At 37.9% G+C, this 19296-nt stretch overlaps 1 protein-coding gene across 4 annotated transcripts in view; it reads right to left on the bottom strand.

Annotated features, from left to right (window-relative positions):
* PSEN1 (presenilin 1) overlaps positions 1 to 19296 on the bottom strand; it is a 39531-nt gene that overhangs the window by 19809 nt on the left and 426 nt on the right. The window contains exons 2-4 of one of the 4 annotated variants that reach the window (XM_087721914.1): positions 9256 to 9366; positions 3919 to 4172; positions 1396 to 1537 (exon numbers count right to left, since the gene is read on the bottom strand). In XM_087721914.1, the coding sequence (XP_087578040.1) occupies positions 1396 to 1537; positions 3919 to 4172; positions 9256 to 9339 (480 nt within the window). In that variant the 5' untranslated portion in view covers positions 9340 to 9366. Of the gene's footprint in view, positions 1 to 1395; positions 1538 to 3918; positions 4173 to 4348; positions 4972 to 5279; positions 5416 to 9255; positions 9588 to 19296 lie in introns of those variants that run through there. The other 3 variants (XM_087721920.1, XM_087721925.1, XM_087721934.1) reach the window with 3 other exon arrangements.

Raw genomic sequence — 19296 nt, 5'->3', positions numbered from 1 at the left:
TTGAGCCCAATTTTTCTGTTGCTAAGCGAGACATTTGTTAAGTGAGTTTTGCCCTATGTTATGATCCTGCTTGCCACATTTGTTAAGCAAAGTTAATAGCAGGGTTGTTAAGTGGATCTGATTTCCCCATTGACTTTGCTTGTCTGAAGGTCACAAGTATCTGGGACCCTGGGATACTGTAATATGAGTCAGTTGCCAGGTGTCTGAATTGACTGTGGGGATGCTGCAATGGTCATAACTATGAACCAGTTGCCAAGCTTCTGAATTTTGATCATGTGACCATGGGGATGCTGCAATGGTCACAAGTGTGAAAATGGTCATAAGCCACTTTTTTCAGTGATGATGTCACTTTGACTGGTCACTAAATGAACTGTTGTAAGTCGAGGACGACCTGCAGTGTACATCTGGAATGGGTATATAAGGCTCTCTACTCATCTATTATCTGATCGTGCTGGAAAATCTAAGATCCTGGCAACTATTGCCTGCTGTTTAATTTAAGTTTCACGCTTAGAATTAAAGATGCATCTGATCTGAAAAGAATGTGTAGTCCTGAACCTACAGTATTCTTTGGAGTGCACAATATGGGGTTTTATCCAGTGCTGCCATCAGAGTACTGACACTTGATCAATATGCAAATGAAGATAATTATGGCTATAAATTCAGTGCAGAAATATACACAGATAATAAATGTTTTACAGATATTGCATCATCCATAAATTAAATTGTTCTGTAACACAACCAACCTACTCATTATTTCAAAATTAAATTTAAAGTAAAAAGTATCGTTTAATAGTGCATAAAGGCAGAATTTGGTTTGCCATGCTTCATTTGGCAATTTTGTCGACATTAACTGATCTGTTGCACCGGATTCTATTCACTCATTAAAATCTAATTTAAAAACTTTCTAAATTTATACTGCGGAATGATTTAGTTTTGTCAGTAAAGCCTGGATTGCTTACATCAATCTGTGGATCATGTAAAAGAATAAAGTTTTTCTTTAACAAAACAAAGAGGAACAAAAATCTGGTGAAATTAAAGGAGTCACCCAACATAGGCCAACATTTGGTTATTTGAATACATTTGAATATCAGATTAATAGTCATTTTAATTTATTTCAGGGTCACCTCCTTCTCCAAAATCATTTTTCAATAAATTTAAAATAGCTAACTGCCAATTTCTGATGGTCAGTGTTACAAATTTCTTTTGAAAAGTACAAAAATATGTAATTTTTTTTGTCCCGTTCTGCTGTTTTATAGTTAATCTTCAGATGAAGCATAGATTTAACAAGTGTTTCGGTCCTTTACAAACTGGAATGCAGTTAAGTTCTAGAATAGCATTACAAATAAATGGAGATGGGAGTTTGAATGAAAATATTATAAATAATTTTGAGCTCACCTTATAGCACCTATACTTATAAAGCACAACCAGGAGTACAGTCATGACAACAATGACACTAATCATGATGGCAGCATTGAGTACAGAATTCAGAGCTCTTTGTCCAACAGTTTCTGTATCTTCTGTAAATGGAGTATAGATTCTACAAAGCAATGCACAGCAAAATAAAATATGTCACATGCTTTTAGGTCAGGATATATTTTCTAATTAAATCCACCTGAAAAGAAGTCAACAAATATTGAGCACTTTATAAAGTTTCCTGTATGCACCATCTAGTGGCTATGAAATGAATTATTACAAGCATATAGCTACTTCATTTTAAGCGGCCAACCAAGTCAAAAGACAGCAGGAGAATATGAAGCTGCTGAATATGTACCATAATCCCTGTCATCCTTGTCACATAAAACACAAGACATGTTGATCAAGACAAAGTTGACCCAATATAATAAAATTCCCTACATAATTTTATGTCATATTATGAAAGAAGTCATACATCTGTCTACATTCCATATTGTATATATACTGTACCTATGTGCACATGGACATAAACATATATCCAAATGTTTATTTACATGCAAATATACCTCCTCGTTCCTATGTCCTCTACCAAAGTCCTGGGAGTTTGAGGGTTCTGCACAGTATCTTGGCTGTTCCTAGTAATACACTCTTCTGGCTAGAGCGCGCTGGTGTTTTTCCTGGAATCTGTTGGCGCCACTCTCCCAGCTTAGGTGTAACAGCTCCAAATGCTCCTGCTACCACCGGTAACACTTTGACCTTTACTTTCCATATTCCCTTTAGCTCCTCCTTCAGGTCCTGGTACTTCTGCAGTTCCTCATACTCCTTCCTGATGTTGCTGTCACTTGAGACTGCCACATCAATCACCACTGCTGTCCTCGGGTCCTTATCTACTACAATGTCTGATTGGCTGGCCAGTACCTGCTTTATCCACCTGGATCTGAAAATCCTATAGGATTTTAACCCTGTTAGTCTTCACAACCTTTTGTAGAATCTCCCATCTGGATTTGGAAGGCCGATACCCTGTGCAGAAGTTCCTGTGGATAATGCCAGCTATTCAGTTGTGCCTTTCAGTGTATGCAGTTCCTGCCTTCCTCTCACACCTGCCACTATCTGTTGGACTGTTTCTGAGGCCTCTCTGCATGGTCTGCATCTGGGCCCCCATCTATTGTAGTAGACTCCTGCTTCTATGGATAGCAATAGCAATAGCAGTTAGACATATACCGCTTCATAGGGCTTTCAGCCCTCTCTAAGCGGTTTACAGAGTCAGCATATTGCCCCCAACAATCCAGGTCCTCATTTTACTCATCTCGGAAGGATGGAAGGCTGAACCAACCTTGAGCCGGTGAGATTTGAACAGCCAAACTGCAGAACTGCAGTCAGCTGAACTCTAACCACTGCGCCACCTCGGCTCTCTGGTGGATCTGGTGCTTTGTTCCTGTTCTTCAGTTGCCCTGATCAATGCTGTTTTTTTTAATGTAGCCCTTTCCAGGCACTCTCAAGATTTCCCAATGTCAGCCAACTCAGCTATGTATCAATGATACATGGCACTTCCCCTATTTGATCATCCCTTTTCAGTTTCCTCTTTAATTAATCCAAAACACGACTTCTGTGGTTTCTACGATATGAATGCAATGGGTTGTCTTGAGCTACACATCCTGACTCCAAGATCCCTTTCCCAATCTGATATTTCAGTTCACATTCCGTTAATGCACTCGAAAAAGAAATTTTGTAGTGCCATACACTAGGCAACACTACACTAGGCAACACTTACACTGAATCACAATTGCTGTTTTGAGATCCATTAGCCATTACCTAAACTCTAAAAGAATGCAACTTATTTTAATTTAGTGTATTTTAATTTAGTTCAGGGGACCACCATGATATTCCAACATTAAAGAGATAAACAATAAAGGTAAGAACTGTTTACTTTTTAAAACATTTAATTCTTAAAGGGGAAAGACGTAAATTGGCTTTATATGAAAATACAACAGGTGAAATCAAAGAACTGTGCTTCCATTGATAGGAGACTTCTGTCAGTAAAATTTGGGTTAACAAAACCCCATCTGTTAGGAAGGATTAAGGGAGACCTCTGGAGTAGATATATAAACTGCAAGAGGAAGGTGACTCCCGATTTCTATTGATGTAAGTTTCCCACTAGTAGAAGAAAATTTAGAAGGAAGGATTCACCCAATATCCTATCTATGAATGAAAATATCCAATGCTATTTCATAATTACATGTATTTGTTCAAAGAAACATAAATAAGCAGAAGAGTTATTTAAAATTGGAAAAATGAGAAGGAAGGAAGTTGAAAATTTTCTTTTCTAAAACTGCATCTTTTGAGGAACTAGAGGAAAAGGGATTTCTAGCAAAAACAAAAACAGCAAATATACTGAGAATAACTGTATTTTGAAACATTGGTTAAAAGAATAAATACAGAGGAGGAAAAAAAATAAAGTTTGTCACAGCAAGAAAAAAGCAATTATGGAAAAAGTTAGTTACGTACAGCTGCCCATCCTTGCGCGTATAGAAACTGACAGACTTGATAGTCGCAACCACAACTACCATACATAATGTGACAGGCACAAAGAGCATGATCACGTGCTTGGCCCCATATTTCAGTGTCAACTCTTCCTCTTCCTCCTCGTCTGGCTCCACCACTTGTCGAGGCCTTTGCTGTGGCTGTCCATTAGTTGCTGGAGTAGGATTATTAGCTCCCCGGTCACCGCTCTCCTGTTGTCGTCTTTCGTTGTTGACATTCTGAAATTAAGAATATTTACATCCGTAAATATTTCCATGTTTTATGTGTCCCTTGAGTTTTAAATTCTAAAAGCCAACGATCTGGGAGCACCAAATGCTGCTAGACTGCTGGAGCTATGCAGAAAATGGCCTAGAAGGGGAATGACCATCAAAACCTTGAGATGTGGGCTACTTACTTTCCTGTGAATCAGTTTCTTTGTTGTGGAGTTGTCAGCATGGCATTCAGGCTTTCAGTAACAACTTAAGCAGCATAAAGTGTTTTAAAATGCAAAGAAAATAAATCAGAGGTGAAACTCAATTTCTTTAATCCTATAAAAAACAGATTTAATTCTATCTGCTCCTCCCAGTCCCACAGTGCTTCTATGGCTCTTGTTCTTCGACCTTCTGCCTGTACTTTACCCTTTGCATTTTCATTACAAGTGGCAAGCATGCAGATGGCTTAAACCAATATGGCGCTTTCATACAGGAGGTTAAGTAGAGAGGCGGCAATATGTTTATGACATTTTGAAGAGTCCCCAAAATATGATGTCCTGGTTTGTATATCAAAATCAAGTTTCCAAATGTTCATATTATTATTCCCCAAGAAGTGAAATCATAGGTTAAGAACAAACACAGATCAGACAAACAAGAAAATTTGTCAAAACTGGGATTCTATATTTCCATCTCTGGTGAAAAATATGTGCAATTTAAGAAAACCTTTATCAAACTTATTTAATAAAAAATGCAACAATTCTGTGATCCAAAGGTTATTTACAATGAACATTTGGGATTGTTTTATAACAGAATTAATTTTCATAAATAAGTAAAATTATTTTCATACTGATAGCTCAGAATATAGAATACTGTTGCAAGAAGAATAAATAGGAAAAAAAAGAACATTTATGTCAAACATTATAAGAACATTTATATGTTAAATTACGCTCTGAGCTACAATTTGAAACTGCTCAAACAAGATTACTCACCGATGCCTAAAATGTAAAGTCTGTGCAAAGGTGCATTTTTAACGCCAAGGAATCATGTTACAGCTTTTCTACTTTGCTTTAGTATATAGAAAATATAGGTCCCTACATGATTAGCATTAAATAGAACAGAGTTCAGAAAATTTACCTTTAGCAGAAGCAAAGGAATAGATTCTTCAACTTCACTAGCCATTAAGGAAGTAAAGCCTTGAAAAAGATTTGAACTAATCCCATTTGTACTCTCTGTGTACAAGAACACACTATATATATATCTTCAAAGTGAATGAGTAATACCAAAGATAAACAGCAGCCTTGACAATTATCAAAGTTATAGTTAATATGAAATCCAAAGCAATCCTTTTAAAGGTGTAGAACATCGAAAGTAGTACTTCAAATGTAATGTCTCTGTACATTTTCAATCAACATTACAAGGCATTGCATATGGTTTCAAAATGTTAATATACTGACTTTAATATTATTAAATCACTCAAGAAATTTGTACAGGTAATCCTCCTCGAGTTACGACAATTGAGCTCAAAATCTATGTTACTAAGTGAAACATCTGTTCAGTGAGCTTTGCCCCATTTTACAACTTTTCTTGCTACAGTTATTAAGTGAATCATTACATTTGTTAAGGGGGAAACACGGCTGTTAAGTGAATTTGGATTCCTCGTTGACTTTGCTTGTCCGAAGGTCGCAAACGCTGGTTCACATGACACAGGGACACTGCAACCCTCATAAAGATGAACCAGTTGCAAAGTATATGAATTTTGATCACATGACCATAGGGACGCTGCAACAGTTGTAAGCAACAGGTGGAAAATGGTCATAACTCACTTTTTTAATAGCCCTTGTAACTTTGAACGGTCACTAAATGAACTGTTGTAAGTTGAGGACCACCTGTACAGAGACATCCAAGGTTAGGAAGGCAGCTACTATCTAAGCAGATTTTTTAAGTACAACGCTTTGGGATGACACAAATTGTCTGCTTACTCTGAACCTCTCTCAAGCAAGACCATGCCGTATAACAAAATATGGTGCAGAACATACCAGGACTACAATTTTCCCTGCTGCCCCTTAAGTTTGAAACTGTAATAGCAGCACATCTAACAAGTGCCAGATTGTAGAGACTCATGCTGATTTGATATATAGCATGATTTTATTTATGAAAAGAATCACAAATCCAGAATCTGGGTAATAATTACATCACATGGAAAATAAGATTTCCCAGGAAATAACTTTAAAAAGATAACGTTAAAATCTGGGGTTCGAGGGGGTAGAAGTTGAGTCCTAAACCTTCCTGTGGCGTGCCTAAAGCTTAATACTCTCAACTCTCTTGCGTAACATCTACATGAGACGGTTGGGAGTGATGATCCTTTGTAGGGTTGGGTATCATCAATATACCATCAATGTATATATAAGAGAACACCTATTGCAGAACGGGTTTGTATATGTGGTAAAGAGAAGTGGATTGCTGGTCTTTGACCGTAATAAAGATTTACTTACTTACTTACTTACTCAATCTGTATATCTCAACTTTTAGCCAACCAAACAATGCTTTTGAGATTTTGTTTTCCTGAAAGCTGTTGGATATGGAGGAATGGGCTCTGGATATGGAGACACAGGCTCAGATGAAATCAGTGGTGGGATCCTGCCGGTTTAACAATCGGTTCAGGGATTGCTTGCTCCGCGCCTGTGTGTGCCTGACGCATGCTCTGCGCGGGTGCAGTTTTAACAAAACGTACCTTTCATGTTACTTCTGCGGAGTAACACAGCAGAGGTGCGGCAATCTGCTCTGCCACGCGAATCAGCTGAGAGGACATAGGAAAGTAAAGCGCAGGGGTGGGCGGGCCCACCTGTTCGTCCGGTTTGCTCGTCAGCTGATTGTCAGAGCTACCGGTTCGCCTGAACTGGATTTAACTATCTGAACCCCACCCCTGGGTGAAACCCTAGTAAGGCTTGGTGGTTTTGTGTGCTTAGTCCTAGTAGTTCCATGTGCAAGTTGAAAGGGTCTTTCTGAATTTAGTACTCCTCCTTAAAGAGCAAGTTAATGATTGTGAACTAGAAAGTTTTTGTGTAGGTTCAGCTAGTGGACCAGTTGGACCCATTCCTGGAATGGCCCTCCTTATGGTCACTCAAACCTGACTCAGGTTACAAATGGATTACTGCAACATGCTCTACATAGAGCTGCACAGGTACAGTATAGGTGGTATGCATAGCTGCACAGGTACAGTATAGGTGGTACCTTGCTCAATAGTAGTAACTGTGAAAGGGATCTTGGAGTCCTAGTGGACAACCATTTGGATATGAGCCAGCAGTGTGCAGCAGCTGCCAAAAAAAGCCAACACAGTTCTAGGCTGCGTAAACAGAGGGATAGAATCAAGATCACGTGAAGTGTTAGTACCACTTTATAATGCCTTGGTAAGGCCACACTTGGAATACTGCATTCAGTTTTGGTTGCTACGATGTAGAAAAAATGTGGAGACTCTAGAAAGAGTGCAGAGAAGAGCAACAAAGATGATTAGGGGACTGGAGACTAAAACATATGAAGAACGGTTGTAGGAACTGGGTATGTCTAGTTTAATAGAAAGAAGGACTAGGAGAGACATGATAGCAGTGTTCCAATATCTCAGGGGTTGCCACAAAGAAGAGGGCGTCAAACTATTCTCCAAAGCACCTGAGGGTAGAACAAGAAGCAATGGATGGAAACTAATAAAGGAAAAAAACAACTTAGAACTGAGGAGAAATTTCTGGCAGTTAGAACAATTAATCAGTGGAACAGCTTGCCTCCAGAAGTTGTGAAAGCCCCAACACTGGAAGTCTTTAAGAAGATGTTGGATAGCCATTTGTCTGAAACAGTATAGGGTTTTCTACCTAGGCAGGGGGTTGAACTAGAAGACCTCCCAGGTCCCTTCCAACTCTGCTATTGCATTGTATTGTATTGTATTGTATTGTATTGTAGAGCTGGCCAGAAAGGCCATCAAAAATAATTACAGCTGATCCAAAGTGAAGTTCAGCACGCTTCATTATTCCCATGTAGTACTCTTACTATTGAGATGAACTGGTGGTTAGTTGGATTCCAGATGTATTTCAAGATCCTGGATTGCACCTATAAAGCCCTACCAGGCATGGAGCTTAAATATTTCAGGGATTAGCTATCTGCTATAGGGGCTGCCCATTCTATGATGGGGTTATTATACTCTGTCTTCTGTCAATTAAAAATACCATCTAATGGGTTGCTGCACCTGCCCTATGGAACAGTCAATCCCCTACCTACCAGGTCTACATAGCTTCAACCTTACACAACCTTTTCAAAAGTTATTTTGGAAGGTTGGGGCCAGATTATTTAGGAAGTCCTTTTCAGTAGGCAATGAAGTGAAGGAAGGTCTGAAGTACCTTTCACGTTTTTTCTCCATATCTTTGTCATATATTGTCCCTTTTGTATTGTATTATATTGTTTTAGTTTGTGAAGCTGCTGCCATAGGCATTTGAGAGTTAAGTGACGAAATAAAATGTGAGGAACAAATTAAACAATCCTGGTTTCTCACATACGTTTCCATTATTACTATTATTGTTCTATTTCTACTGTCTACCATATGCTCACAATAATCCTGTAAAAAGGGTTAGGCTAAAAGATGGTGACTGGTCTTAATAACTCCCAGTGAACTTCATGGTTGAGTGGATATTTAAGCCTAGATCTCTTCAACAATGCTAGCCCTACAATCTAACCATGTCACAGAAGGACCACAGGGAATCCACCTTCGTTACAGTTTACACAGCAAAAAATACAAATAAGGAGGAAATCCAGCTAAGGGGCATCCTGCACAGTGGCATACCAAAGAGGGACATTTTTTAAACACCCTCTTCCTCTTGCTGCTGTGATGCTGACCACCAACAGCCGACTGGGGTGCCAATAGCAATGACCTGGCTCTATACCTGCTACCAACTCTCTGGATAGTGTCCTCTTTGCCCCCAAGTCACCATACAATGCACTCCATTACTATCTGCACCAGGAACAGATTGCTCTCATCCCTATCCTTAATATGCCACTGATCCTGCATGTCTCCTATGTATGGTCCATTCAGTTTACATTTTGGCATGTGATAAAATCATCTCTTACGTACAGTATTGGCCAGCTGATTTTCAGGAACCGTCTCTCTCGGTTGCCCACGCGGGACCTGTGAAAAATGCGCCGATAGTTCTGCCATTGGTACTTTCTTCTTGAGTTACTGCAGCTGTAAAAAATTTTTTAAAAAGAAAGAAGTTCTGAAAACCTACAATTTATTTGAACAAACTCAAATGAAAAACTATCTTAGCAGCTCTTTCTAAATCAGTGGGTACAAAAAGCAGTTTTGTACAGAGATTAATGATGCTTAAGTAACTATTGCTCAGTGATTTCACACTTACCATGGATTTGTGATTGGCAAATCTGTTCCAAACCAAAGTTCGTTTAAACTTAAATCCCACCCCCAAAAAATGTATAAAAAACAAACAAAATCATCTTCCATTACAAATTGTAGAAAGTGTGTCAATTGGTTACAAAGAGTTTTTGTGCATCTCTTCCAGTGTCATCACCTCTGATTCATATATTTTACATCACATATATTTATATATAGTTATCATCATACCTCATCCTTCATATGACTATAGTTGTTTTAACGTCCCTTTATAACAAACATTCCAAAATTTAAAACAAAACCACATGGTGGCATTCTCTTATCTATTTTCAGTATCATCTAACAACATTATACCTTTATAACGCATTCAAAATAAAACATTAATTATATTTAATAACAAATAATTTTAAACCTCTTTTCTTAATCATTCTTTACAATTTATATCCAATTTCCCTTTTATCCTGTCAATACAAATTATTATATTATCATCATCAGTCATTTATTTAACAATAGTTTGACTAAGTTTAACTTACTTTTTCCCCTTTTTTCACCATTTAAAATATTTACCAAGTTTCCTCTTATCAAACCAATACATATACAGTATATACATTGCTATCCTTTATCTAACTTTATCCATTAACACTAGATTTTTTACATAATGCTCTAATTTTAACAAAAATTTAAAACCTCTTTTCTTAATCATTGTATACAATTTATATCCAATTTCCCCTTTTATCGTATCAATACAAATTACATTTTTATCATTATCAGTCATTTATTTAGCAATAGTTTGATTATGTTTAACTTACTTTTTCCCTTTTAAAAATTTATACCAAATTTCTTCTTGTCAAATCAATATACGTGTACATTGTTATTATTATCAATTATTTACCTACCTTTGTCATCATCACTACATTTTTAACATAAAGCTCTAATTTTAACTAAATTTAACTAGTGTTTTATTATTAATTTTCATATCTCAACCTGTGTCTTTCTAGTAATAGAAATCTAGTAATTGGTCTTCTGGTTATTTCCTTAATCAAAATTGTTTGGACTTCTCTTTGCAACGTGTTGCTTATTACATATCTTGTAAAATCTCGAAACTCTCCATCAGCTACCTTAATCAGTTTATCTTTGGTTATCAGTAATGTTTTGATCAAAATTTCTCTCCTTAAATCCATCCATTCTTCTCTTTTTTCTTCTTCTATATCTTGAAATCTGTAGTAAAACACCTTTCCATCTATCTTCCCTTGCCTTGTTCCACTCTTTCCATCTCCAACCACACAGTTCACTGCCAATATCCATGATTATCTTGCCTCTGTTCATTTTCCCCCTGGATTTTTAGGGCTCCAGACTCCACTTTTTCCATTTGCTGAATATATTCTATTTGCTGAGTATCTTCCATTTTCCCATCAGGTTTTGCCACATTAAAGATTATATTTTCAATATATTCCAATCTCTTCTCAATTCTCTCTGTTGTTTCTAATAATCTTTGAATTCCAGACATAATCTGTTGCAATGTTATGGTTTCTTTTTGAATTCGTGTTATCCTTCCAATTAATAAACACAGCCACCCTGGTTTAAAAACAAATCTTCGTTTTCACTTCTTTCACTTTTTTCCAGCTAGCAACAAACATCCAAAGGGCACTTTGAAGTGCAAGGTCAAAATGATCAAAGGGGAAAAAGAAAAAGCAATGTTTCCAGGTATCAACCTCCAAGTGGCAGTGTAACTTCTCTTCCCTCTAAAGTTACTACCCTCTTTATATACTTTTTAAATCTTCTTTATGTTTCAGGCTTAGAAGAAATAAAGTTCTTAAATGATACCAAATAAAAAGAAAAAATTCATCCCAACCAGTATTGTAGAAGTAAAGGAAAAACTTTAATCCATAGATAAAAAAAGAAATAGAAGGAGAAAATCCAAGACTTTCACTTTAAAAAGTAAAAAATATTCGCAAAACTTCCATCGATAGAAAAAAATAAAATAAAAAAAGATAACACACTGTCCAATTCTGCTAATTCTGCTGCTTATTTCCTTTTCTTTACCAATTTGATTTAATGTCAATCTTTTTTGGGGGAGTCTTTTATAAAAATAAAATTTCCTCACCAGATGGACACACTTTCTCTTTCCGCTTTTCCTCCCGTTGTGGAGCTGTCCCGACTTCAGCAGCTTGAGGCTGTGCTTTTTGTCACCGCTAGAAGAGATTCTCTTGGATCAATCAGGGACTTTGCGATGTCCCTGAGATCAACAAGATGTACTCTTCCCTGTCACTGTCTCTTCAGAGCGGTTTATGTCCAGATGGACCGTCCAGCGGCAAAAGTATCGACTGTGATCTCAGAGCCCCGAGATCGCACGTTGTGTCGTCATGACATCAGCTCCTTGAATTTTAACATCGCTTACAATATATCAGAACTAGCTGCAGAACTATAGAAGGATACTTATGTGAGTTGAATTTAAAGTTAATAAACATTTCTGACTATAAATCACAATTAGGCTGCAAAGTGTTATGCACTAAATCAATACGATGCAAAAAACTGAGTTTTACAAAGCATTGTAGCTCAGAATATGCATTTTAAAAAAATTGCTGTCTACACTTTGAAGGTTTTTTTCCTCCACTCATTTCAACCAGAATAAAAAAATTTCACAGGCAGGCTAATCATACATTCTGGCATCAATTAAATATGATTGATACACCTTAGAATATAAATATCCATGTATAATAGTGTAACTGCTCCCACTGTATACTTTCTGCTGTACAGAAAGAAGAATGCAGGTTTAGGAGTAATTTTGAAGAGGGATGGGATGAAAATAAAGAGAATACAAAGAATTACTGTAACTAATATTTGGAAGTTGATGAATGAATAATCTAAAAACAAAAAAAGATGAAAATAATGAGCCAACTTGGGTGAAGACAGCTAAAGTTCTGGTTTTGAAGACTAAATTTGAAGGTTATTATGAAGTGACACAATGAACTAAAAAGAAAAGATTATCTGAGGCCTAGAGGTGCAGGCAATCATTTTCAACCTGTGAATATCTGCACCCTATGCGGGGGTTATATAGAGCAAGCCCAAAAACACATTATAGGGGTAAGTAAAGTTGAAAAATCGATTTTTTCCTCCTTGAGTTGGTGCTAAAAGATACTAAAGACTACATTGTTACCAGTGGTTATACCAGTGGTATAAGTGGTTACCTATCAATTACAGTTTACAGGTAATCCTCGACCTTCACAACTGTTCATTTAGTGACCATTCAAAGTTACAATGGCCTTGAAAAATATGACTTAGCACTGTTTTCAGATACAACCTTTGCAGCATCCCCATGATCATGTGATCAAAATTCAGATGCTTGGCAACTGGTTCATATTTATGACTGTTGTTGTGTCCCAAGGTCAAAGCCAGATTCACTTAACAACTAGCTTACTAACTTTATCAACTGCAGTGATTCACTTAGCAACTGTGGCAAGAAAGGTTGTAAAACTGAGCCAAACTAATAAATGTCTCACTTAACACCAGAACTGTTGGGCTCAATTGTGGTTGTAAGTCGAGGACTACCTGTACTATATATTTATTATCAACATATGGTTTCAAAAATGACATGACAAAGATGAGTGGAAAGTAGATCTGGATGTCCTGCTCAGTAATCTCAGTAATATTTTCTGACTCCCTAGTTAATAATAGCAATAGCACTTAGACTTATATACAACTTCATAGTGCATTTACAGCCTTCTCTAAGTGGTTACAGAGTCAGCCCATTGCCTCCAACAATCTGGGTCCTCATTTTACCCACCTCGGAAGGATGGAAGACTGAGTCAACCTTGAGCCTGGCTAGATTTGATCTGCCAAAATGCAGCTAGCAGTCACCTGAAGTAGCCTGCAGTACTGCACTCTAACTACTGCACCACCTTGGCTCATAACATAACATAGAGTGGTGCAAAAACATGATTTTTGAATCACTCTAAACAGTTACTGAAATGATAAAAGGGATAAGTAAAAATAAATTATTGCTCACTGGCATAAATATTTTGTTATCCTTAAACCACAAAGTTTTAATAGTAATAGCACCTATATACTGCTTTCCAATGTTTTACAGACCTCTCTAAGCGGTTTAAAGAGTCGGCATATTGCCCCCAACAATCTGGGTCCTCATTTTACCGACTTTGGAAGGACGGAAGGCTGAGACAACCTTGAACCGATGAGACTCCAACTGCCAAACTGCCAGCAGTCAGCAGAAATAGCCTGCAATACTGCATTGTAACCACTGCCCCACCATTGCTCAATAATAAAGTGATAGAATCAAGAATGACCGTTGCTTGTTTCTGATCTGATGACTACTTTGATCAGTATAGCCAAAGAGTGAGCCAAGCTCCACACCGAAAATGATTACAATAAAAAATTGTACAGGACTCATTAAGTTGGTCGATGTTTTGCATTTCAGTAAAAACAGCTGAGATTTTCAACAGTCTGTTTTCCTTTGACTCTGTATGACATAAACATAAGTGCAGCATAACTCATATTTATTGACATAGTGTTACAAAAATCAGAGAAATGAAAATGTATAACATTTTCTACTTTTAAGGTTTCCATATTTTAGCCATTAAGTCCAAAGAAGAATTTATTGAAAACCTATAAGAAAGCAATGGTGATAAAAGGATAATGATAAAAAGTGTATTTGGGATGTCTGTATACCAGTGATGGCAAACCTTTTTTGGCTTGCGTGCCATAAGGGGGGGGGTCGTGTGCAGGTGTGCCACACCCATAATGCAACCCGCGACTGCCCCAGTACACATGCACGTGTGAGAGGCGCTCCCCCCCATTTTTTGCATGCTTTTTTCGCCCTCCCCAGGCTCCAGAGACTTTATAGGAGCCCGAGGAGAGCGAAAACAGCCTCCAGGCACCCCCCAGAGGCCCTCCGGAGGATTCAGGGACCTTCAGGAGGCTTCCCTGAAGTCTCCGGAGGACTAAAAAAAAAAAAGATTTTGAGTAAAAATATGGACAAGTTGTAGTAACTTACCTTCTAGGCATCTTTCAGCCATAATATGTTTGTTTTCTACAGTTAGTAAACTCTTTGCATTAGATTCCCCACAATGCTTTCAACCACGTAGAGTGCAATGACAGCATCTTTCTGCTTTATAAAGTAGGAAGAGACATTCTGCTTTAAAGATACAAACAGCTGTTGCATTTGCACCCCTGAGGATTCTTGAAGCATCTTTACATGGAATCAGATCCAAAGCATCACACAGCTCCATTATTTCTTTTTCATATCTGTGCCAAGGGATGAAATGGGAAAAGAAAAAGGCTAAACTTTTCTGTACCCTGTCCCCAGTGGCTCTAACGCTTCTATCATCAGCTTTTTTCCACCAAAAAAGCAGGAAATGCTCATCACAAGAAATCTGCATTCAATATAAATAAAGCTAGCCTGTTTTTTTGGGTTGCTTAGTAATCATTCTATCCCCGTGATGGCGAACCTATGGCACATGTACCCAAAGTGCCACATGAAGTGAAGTCATGTTGCCTGGCATGCGCAGCCTTGCCTGTTTGTTTTCTGGGTTTCTGGCGCGCATGTGTGCACAATGATCAGCTGTCCTTGGTGCCGAAAACCAGTCCACACATGCGCTCCAGCCAGAACCCGGAAGTTTGGCTTTTCTGGAAAGCGATCTCTTTGTGCATGCAGCAGTGCCGAAAACCAGCCTGCGCATATACGCCAGCCAGGTGATTGTTGGGCGCGCATGCATGCTAGAACTCAGAAGTTCAGCTTTTCCAGAGTACGGCCCTGCTGAGTGTGTGGACACATGTTTCTGCATGATCTTTTAGGCCTTTGGTGCCAAAAAGTTTCACCATCACTGTTCTACCCATTAATTTATCTAACCATGGATATGGTATTGGTTAGCCATGCTATGTGAGCATATTGTGTACATTCTTATACTGCTTGCATCTCTACATTATACTTATCCATGGTTTACTAAATACCATATTTTTCGGAGTATAAAGATGCACCTTAGTTTTCAGGGAGGAAAATGAGAAGAAAAAAAACATCTGCTTCTGCCTACCAACATCCATGGTATTCCGCTGGCTAGCTTTTTGTCAGTGTGTGAAAGTTCATGACTTGGTCAGCCAATGACCAAGCAACTAAATCAGCCAATGAGGGCTATTTCGACTCTGAAACAGTATTTGCTTGTGTGAGCAAGCAGGAGACAGGAAGGAGCAGTGGTGGGATACGACTGTTACGTACCTGGGAGCACCAGGTACTGTTCTGGTACAGTGTTCTGGAGGGCCCACCTGCCCGCTCACTCTCCTGATATTTTAGCTGATTGGGGCATTTGCGCACACGGACAGAGCGTATGGCGCCTGCACAATGCTCCGCCGAGCAGTTGGAGCGTCACAGGTGGTAGGTATGCATACGCATGCTGTGTGTGTGCACATAATGAGCGCCCGGCCTTGTTGCACTATACCAGTTGCAATGGGATCCGGAACCCACCACTGGGAAGGAGCCTGGCTTAGCAGAGAACTGAAAGTGAAACTGCTTGTGTTTTGCTTGTATTTACTGCTACCTTGGAAAACCTGCTTTTGGTATTGTATTGTATATTACTATTATTTTGAATCGTGCTGAATCAGTTACTTGTGTGTACTTTCTGAATGTGATTGCTGCTGCAAACTTTGACCAGCCAGATCAGCTTTAGCACTTATTGCAGCCTGATTCAGCAGCCTGATTCAGCACAGCTGATTGGTGGGTGGGTGGGACTGCCAAAATACTCCAATCAGTTGTTCCATTACAAAAATGTAAACCATTTTGACCTCTGGTAGGGGTGGGTGGGGCTACATTTGGTGTATAATACGCACCCAAATTTTCACCCTCTTTTTGAGGGGAAAAGGGTGCTCTTAAACTCCGAAAAAATTTGGTAAACTATAATAAGCTGGTTACACAGAACACACTGAATCCAAACTAGTGGGACGGATATTGTAGAAGTACATCTGATACATTCTTCTTCAGTAATTTCCAATAAGCTTTTGGAAAAATATGGGAAAGCAACCTGAAATTGCATGTAACCTCATAAGAGGATTTATTAAAACTGTTATTACTCAATACTATGTTATAAAGAAAGGAAACTAAAAATAAGAATTAACCCACAAAAGATATAAACTAGAATGACTGAAGTAAATTGGCCCAAGTTGAAAGTTCACATCAAGCCCATAGTAGGCTACAAAATAGTATGACCTCATTCATACATAAACTGTTCTTAAGCAGAATTTATATACAACAAAAAAGTTTTACAACACAGGATAACATAGTTCTAATGCATGCATAATAGTCTACCATCCAGCTCTAGATCATAGAATCTGTATTTTTTTTATTTACTGAGCATCAAATTGTTTTGTAGGACTAAACTGTAATCAACTGCTTTAGAGGGGCTGTGTTCACATGGCTTACTCATAGGAAACTGAATAATGATTTTCTCAATAAATCTCATGCTTTGGATTGGCATGATACTCTAAAATATATTCTGGATATCTTGCCAAGATTTGCACTGTACACTAAAATGCAACTGGCTAGCTGAGGTCAATGTATCTTGCAATCAGATACAATTACATTAATAAGCATCCTTTGATTTAGAGATCATTAAAACAAAATGACAGACAATCCATTTAGTGATCAATTTTTGATACGAAATTGAGAATCATGACAACTATATGTGAAATTGTTCTACACCCAACAAAGTAACAAAATTTCCTTTTTTCCAAGTAAACAGAAAAGCATTAGAACCTGAAAAGCATGGGAAAAAATACCAGTGCTCAATTACATCTGTTCTTCTAACTTTCCTTGGGTGTCTTTAATGCAGTACCTATAAGTCAGTAGCAAATTTGAAAATACAAAGAAATAACTTTATAAGAGATACCATTATCGCAACAAAGTAGCATTCCATTTGCCTTCAAATATGCCTATTCCATATATTCCATACAAGTTGATTTTTATTCTTTATGAATATTTGCTTTAAAGCCAAAAAAGTGATTTGAGGCAAGTATATTTTAAACTGAGTCAAAAGCATCATCCCAGCCATTCATTCCACTCCATTCTCCCAATCCCCCCCCCCCAATCTAAGTGCAAATACAGTAGTATTTTACAGGAAATTACATCTCTACTTTCATCCCAAACAATGTATACTAGCAGAAGTTGGTATTACTTTGTCAGAAATAAAAATGACAACTGTTTTAAGTTTTGATCTTCTGTACCAGCAATCCCTAATTTTTTGTAAGCCAAAGGCCCATGTATGGAATGTAATTCTAAATTGGGACATTTGCAGTCCTGGGAAGAAGAAAAAAATGTTACTGTACAGCAAAGGCAGGGGAAAATAGAATGCAAGAAACATTGGCATTATACTATATGAAAACATATATGCAAGTTATTAATTTACTGCTGCCAAAATATTTATCAAACCCACAATAAGGTAAAGGTTCCCCTCACACATATATACTAGTTGTTTCTGACTCTAGGGGGCTGAAGAGCCAGCGCTGTCCAAAGTCGTCTCTGTGGTCATGTGGCTGGCATGACTAAACACAGAAGGCGCAAGGAAAGCTATTGACTTCCCACCAAAGATGGATCCTATTTTTCTACTTGCATTTTTACATGCTTTTGAATGCCATAACATGTTTTTTGTAATTTAGCATGTGTGTTAATCCAAGCAGTACATTTTATAAATAATGCTTCATATTGCTTAGCCTGATATATATGTCAACCCAATTATAATACTTCAGATAAATCAAACCATAGTTAGCACAATAGTTAAGTCAAGTTTACAACCCAATAACTTAGCATTGATAAGCTATTTAGCAACTACAATTTTTGAATATCACCATGGTTACTTTATATATTTTGTATTTCATTTTGTATTTTGTTCTTTTTTCTTTGATTAAATAAGCCTCTTTACCAACACCAAGCATTTCTCACTCTTGAATTGGGTTCTGATCCACAAAAGAGTGTCTCTTTTTAAAGATGCCTTAAAACATACAACTATTTTCCTGTTTGAGAAGCCAAACAGTACAGGATAATGCCCTTTAAAACGGGTTCCCCCAAAGCATGAGGTATACCTGCCTCAGAAACAAAGACCCTTTTGCTGTATCCTTATGAGTTATATTGATATTGTTTCCTGATTGCTTATTTGTACCCTATGACTATCATTAGTGTTGCATCTTATGATTCTTGACCAATGTATCTTGTCTTTTTATGTACAGAGAGCATATGCACCAAAGACAAATTCCTGGTGTGTCCAATCACACTTGACCAATAAAGAATTCTATTCTATTCTATTCTATTATTGTTGCATTAAATCCACCAAATTTCACTGTATTGTTTTCACTTTTCCATACCGTACAGATATTCTCTATCGGTTTCATTGTTAATTTGTGTCAGTCTTTAGGGATGAGGTACACCCATTAAGATTACACCAACGCGAGATGAGGCGGCAAAAAGTTTAGGAACACCCCTCCCGCCCCCCGGTTTAAAAAAAAGGACGAGAACTCCAATCTAAGTTAAGGGAGAAATGGAGCCAAGATCCTTATGAATGGGCCTCGGATCTTGGCCCGAAGCCAAAGGAAATGTATCCTTTTCAGCTCCACGTCGTGGGAACCAGCCTTTCCACAGACAAAGCTCCTCCACCGGCTGCAGGACTCCCCCATGAGATCGGATCCAGCCAAAGGGCTTCCGCTTTTAATGCAGTTAAAAAGGATTTCGGTTAAGATCAAGGAGGCAATTTCGGTCCAAGCTTCGCTTTCCCTCCC

This window comes from Thamnophis sirtalis, unplaced genomic scaffold (assembly GCF_051295495.1).
Source record: "Thamnophis sirtalis isolate CommonGarterSnake01/CBP01778 unplaced genomic scaffold, rThaSir2_p1.2 scaffold_1, whole genome shotgun sequence".
Classification (NCBI taxonomy): Eukaryota; Metazoa; Chordata; class Lepidosauria; order Squamata; family Natricidae; genus Thamnophis; species Thamnophis sirtalis.
The sequence above is the reverse complement of the archived record's forward strand: the minus strand, read 5'-3'. Positions and strand labels throughout refer to the sequence as shown.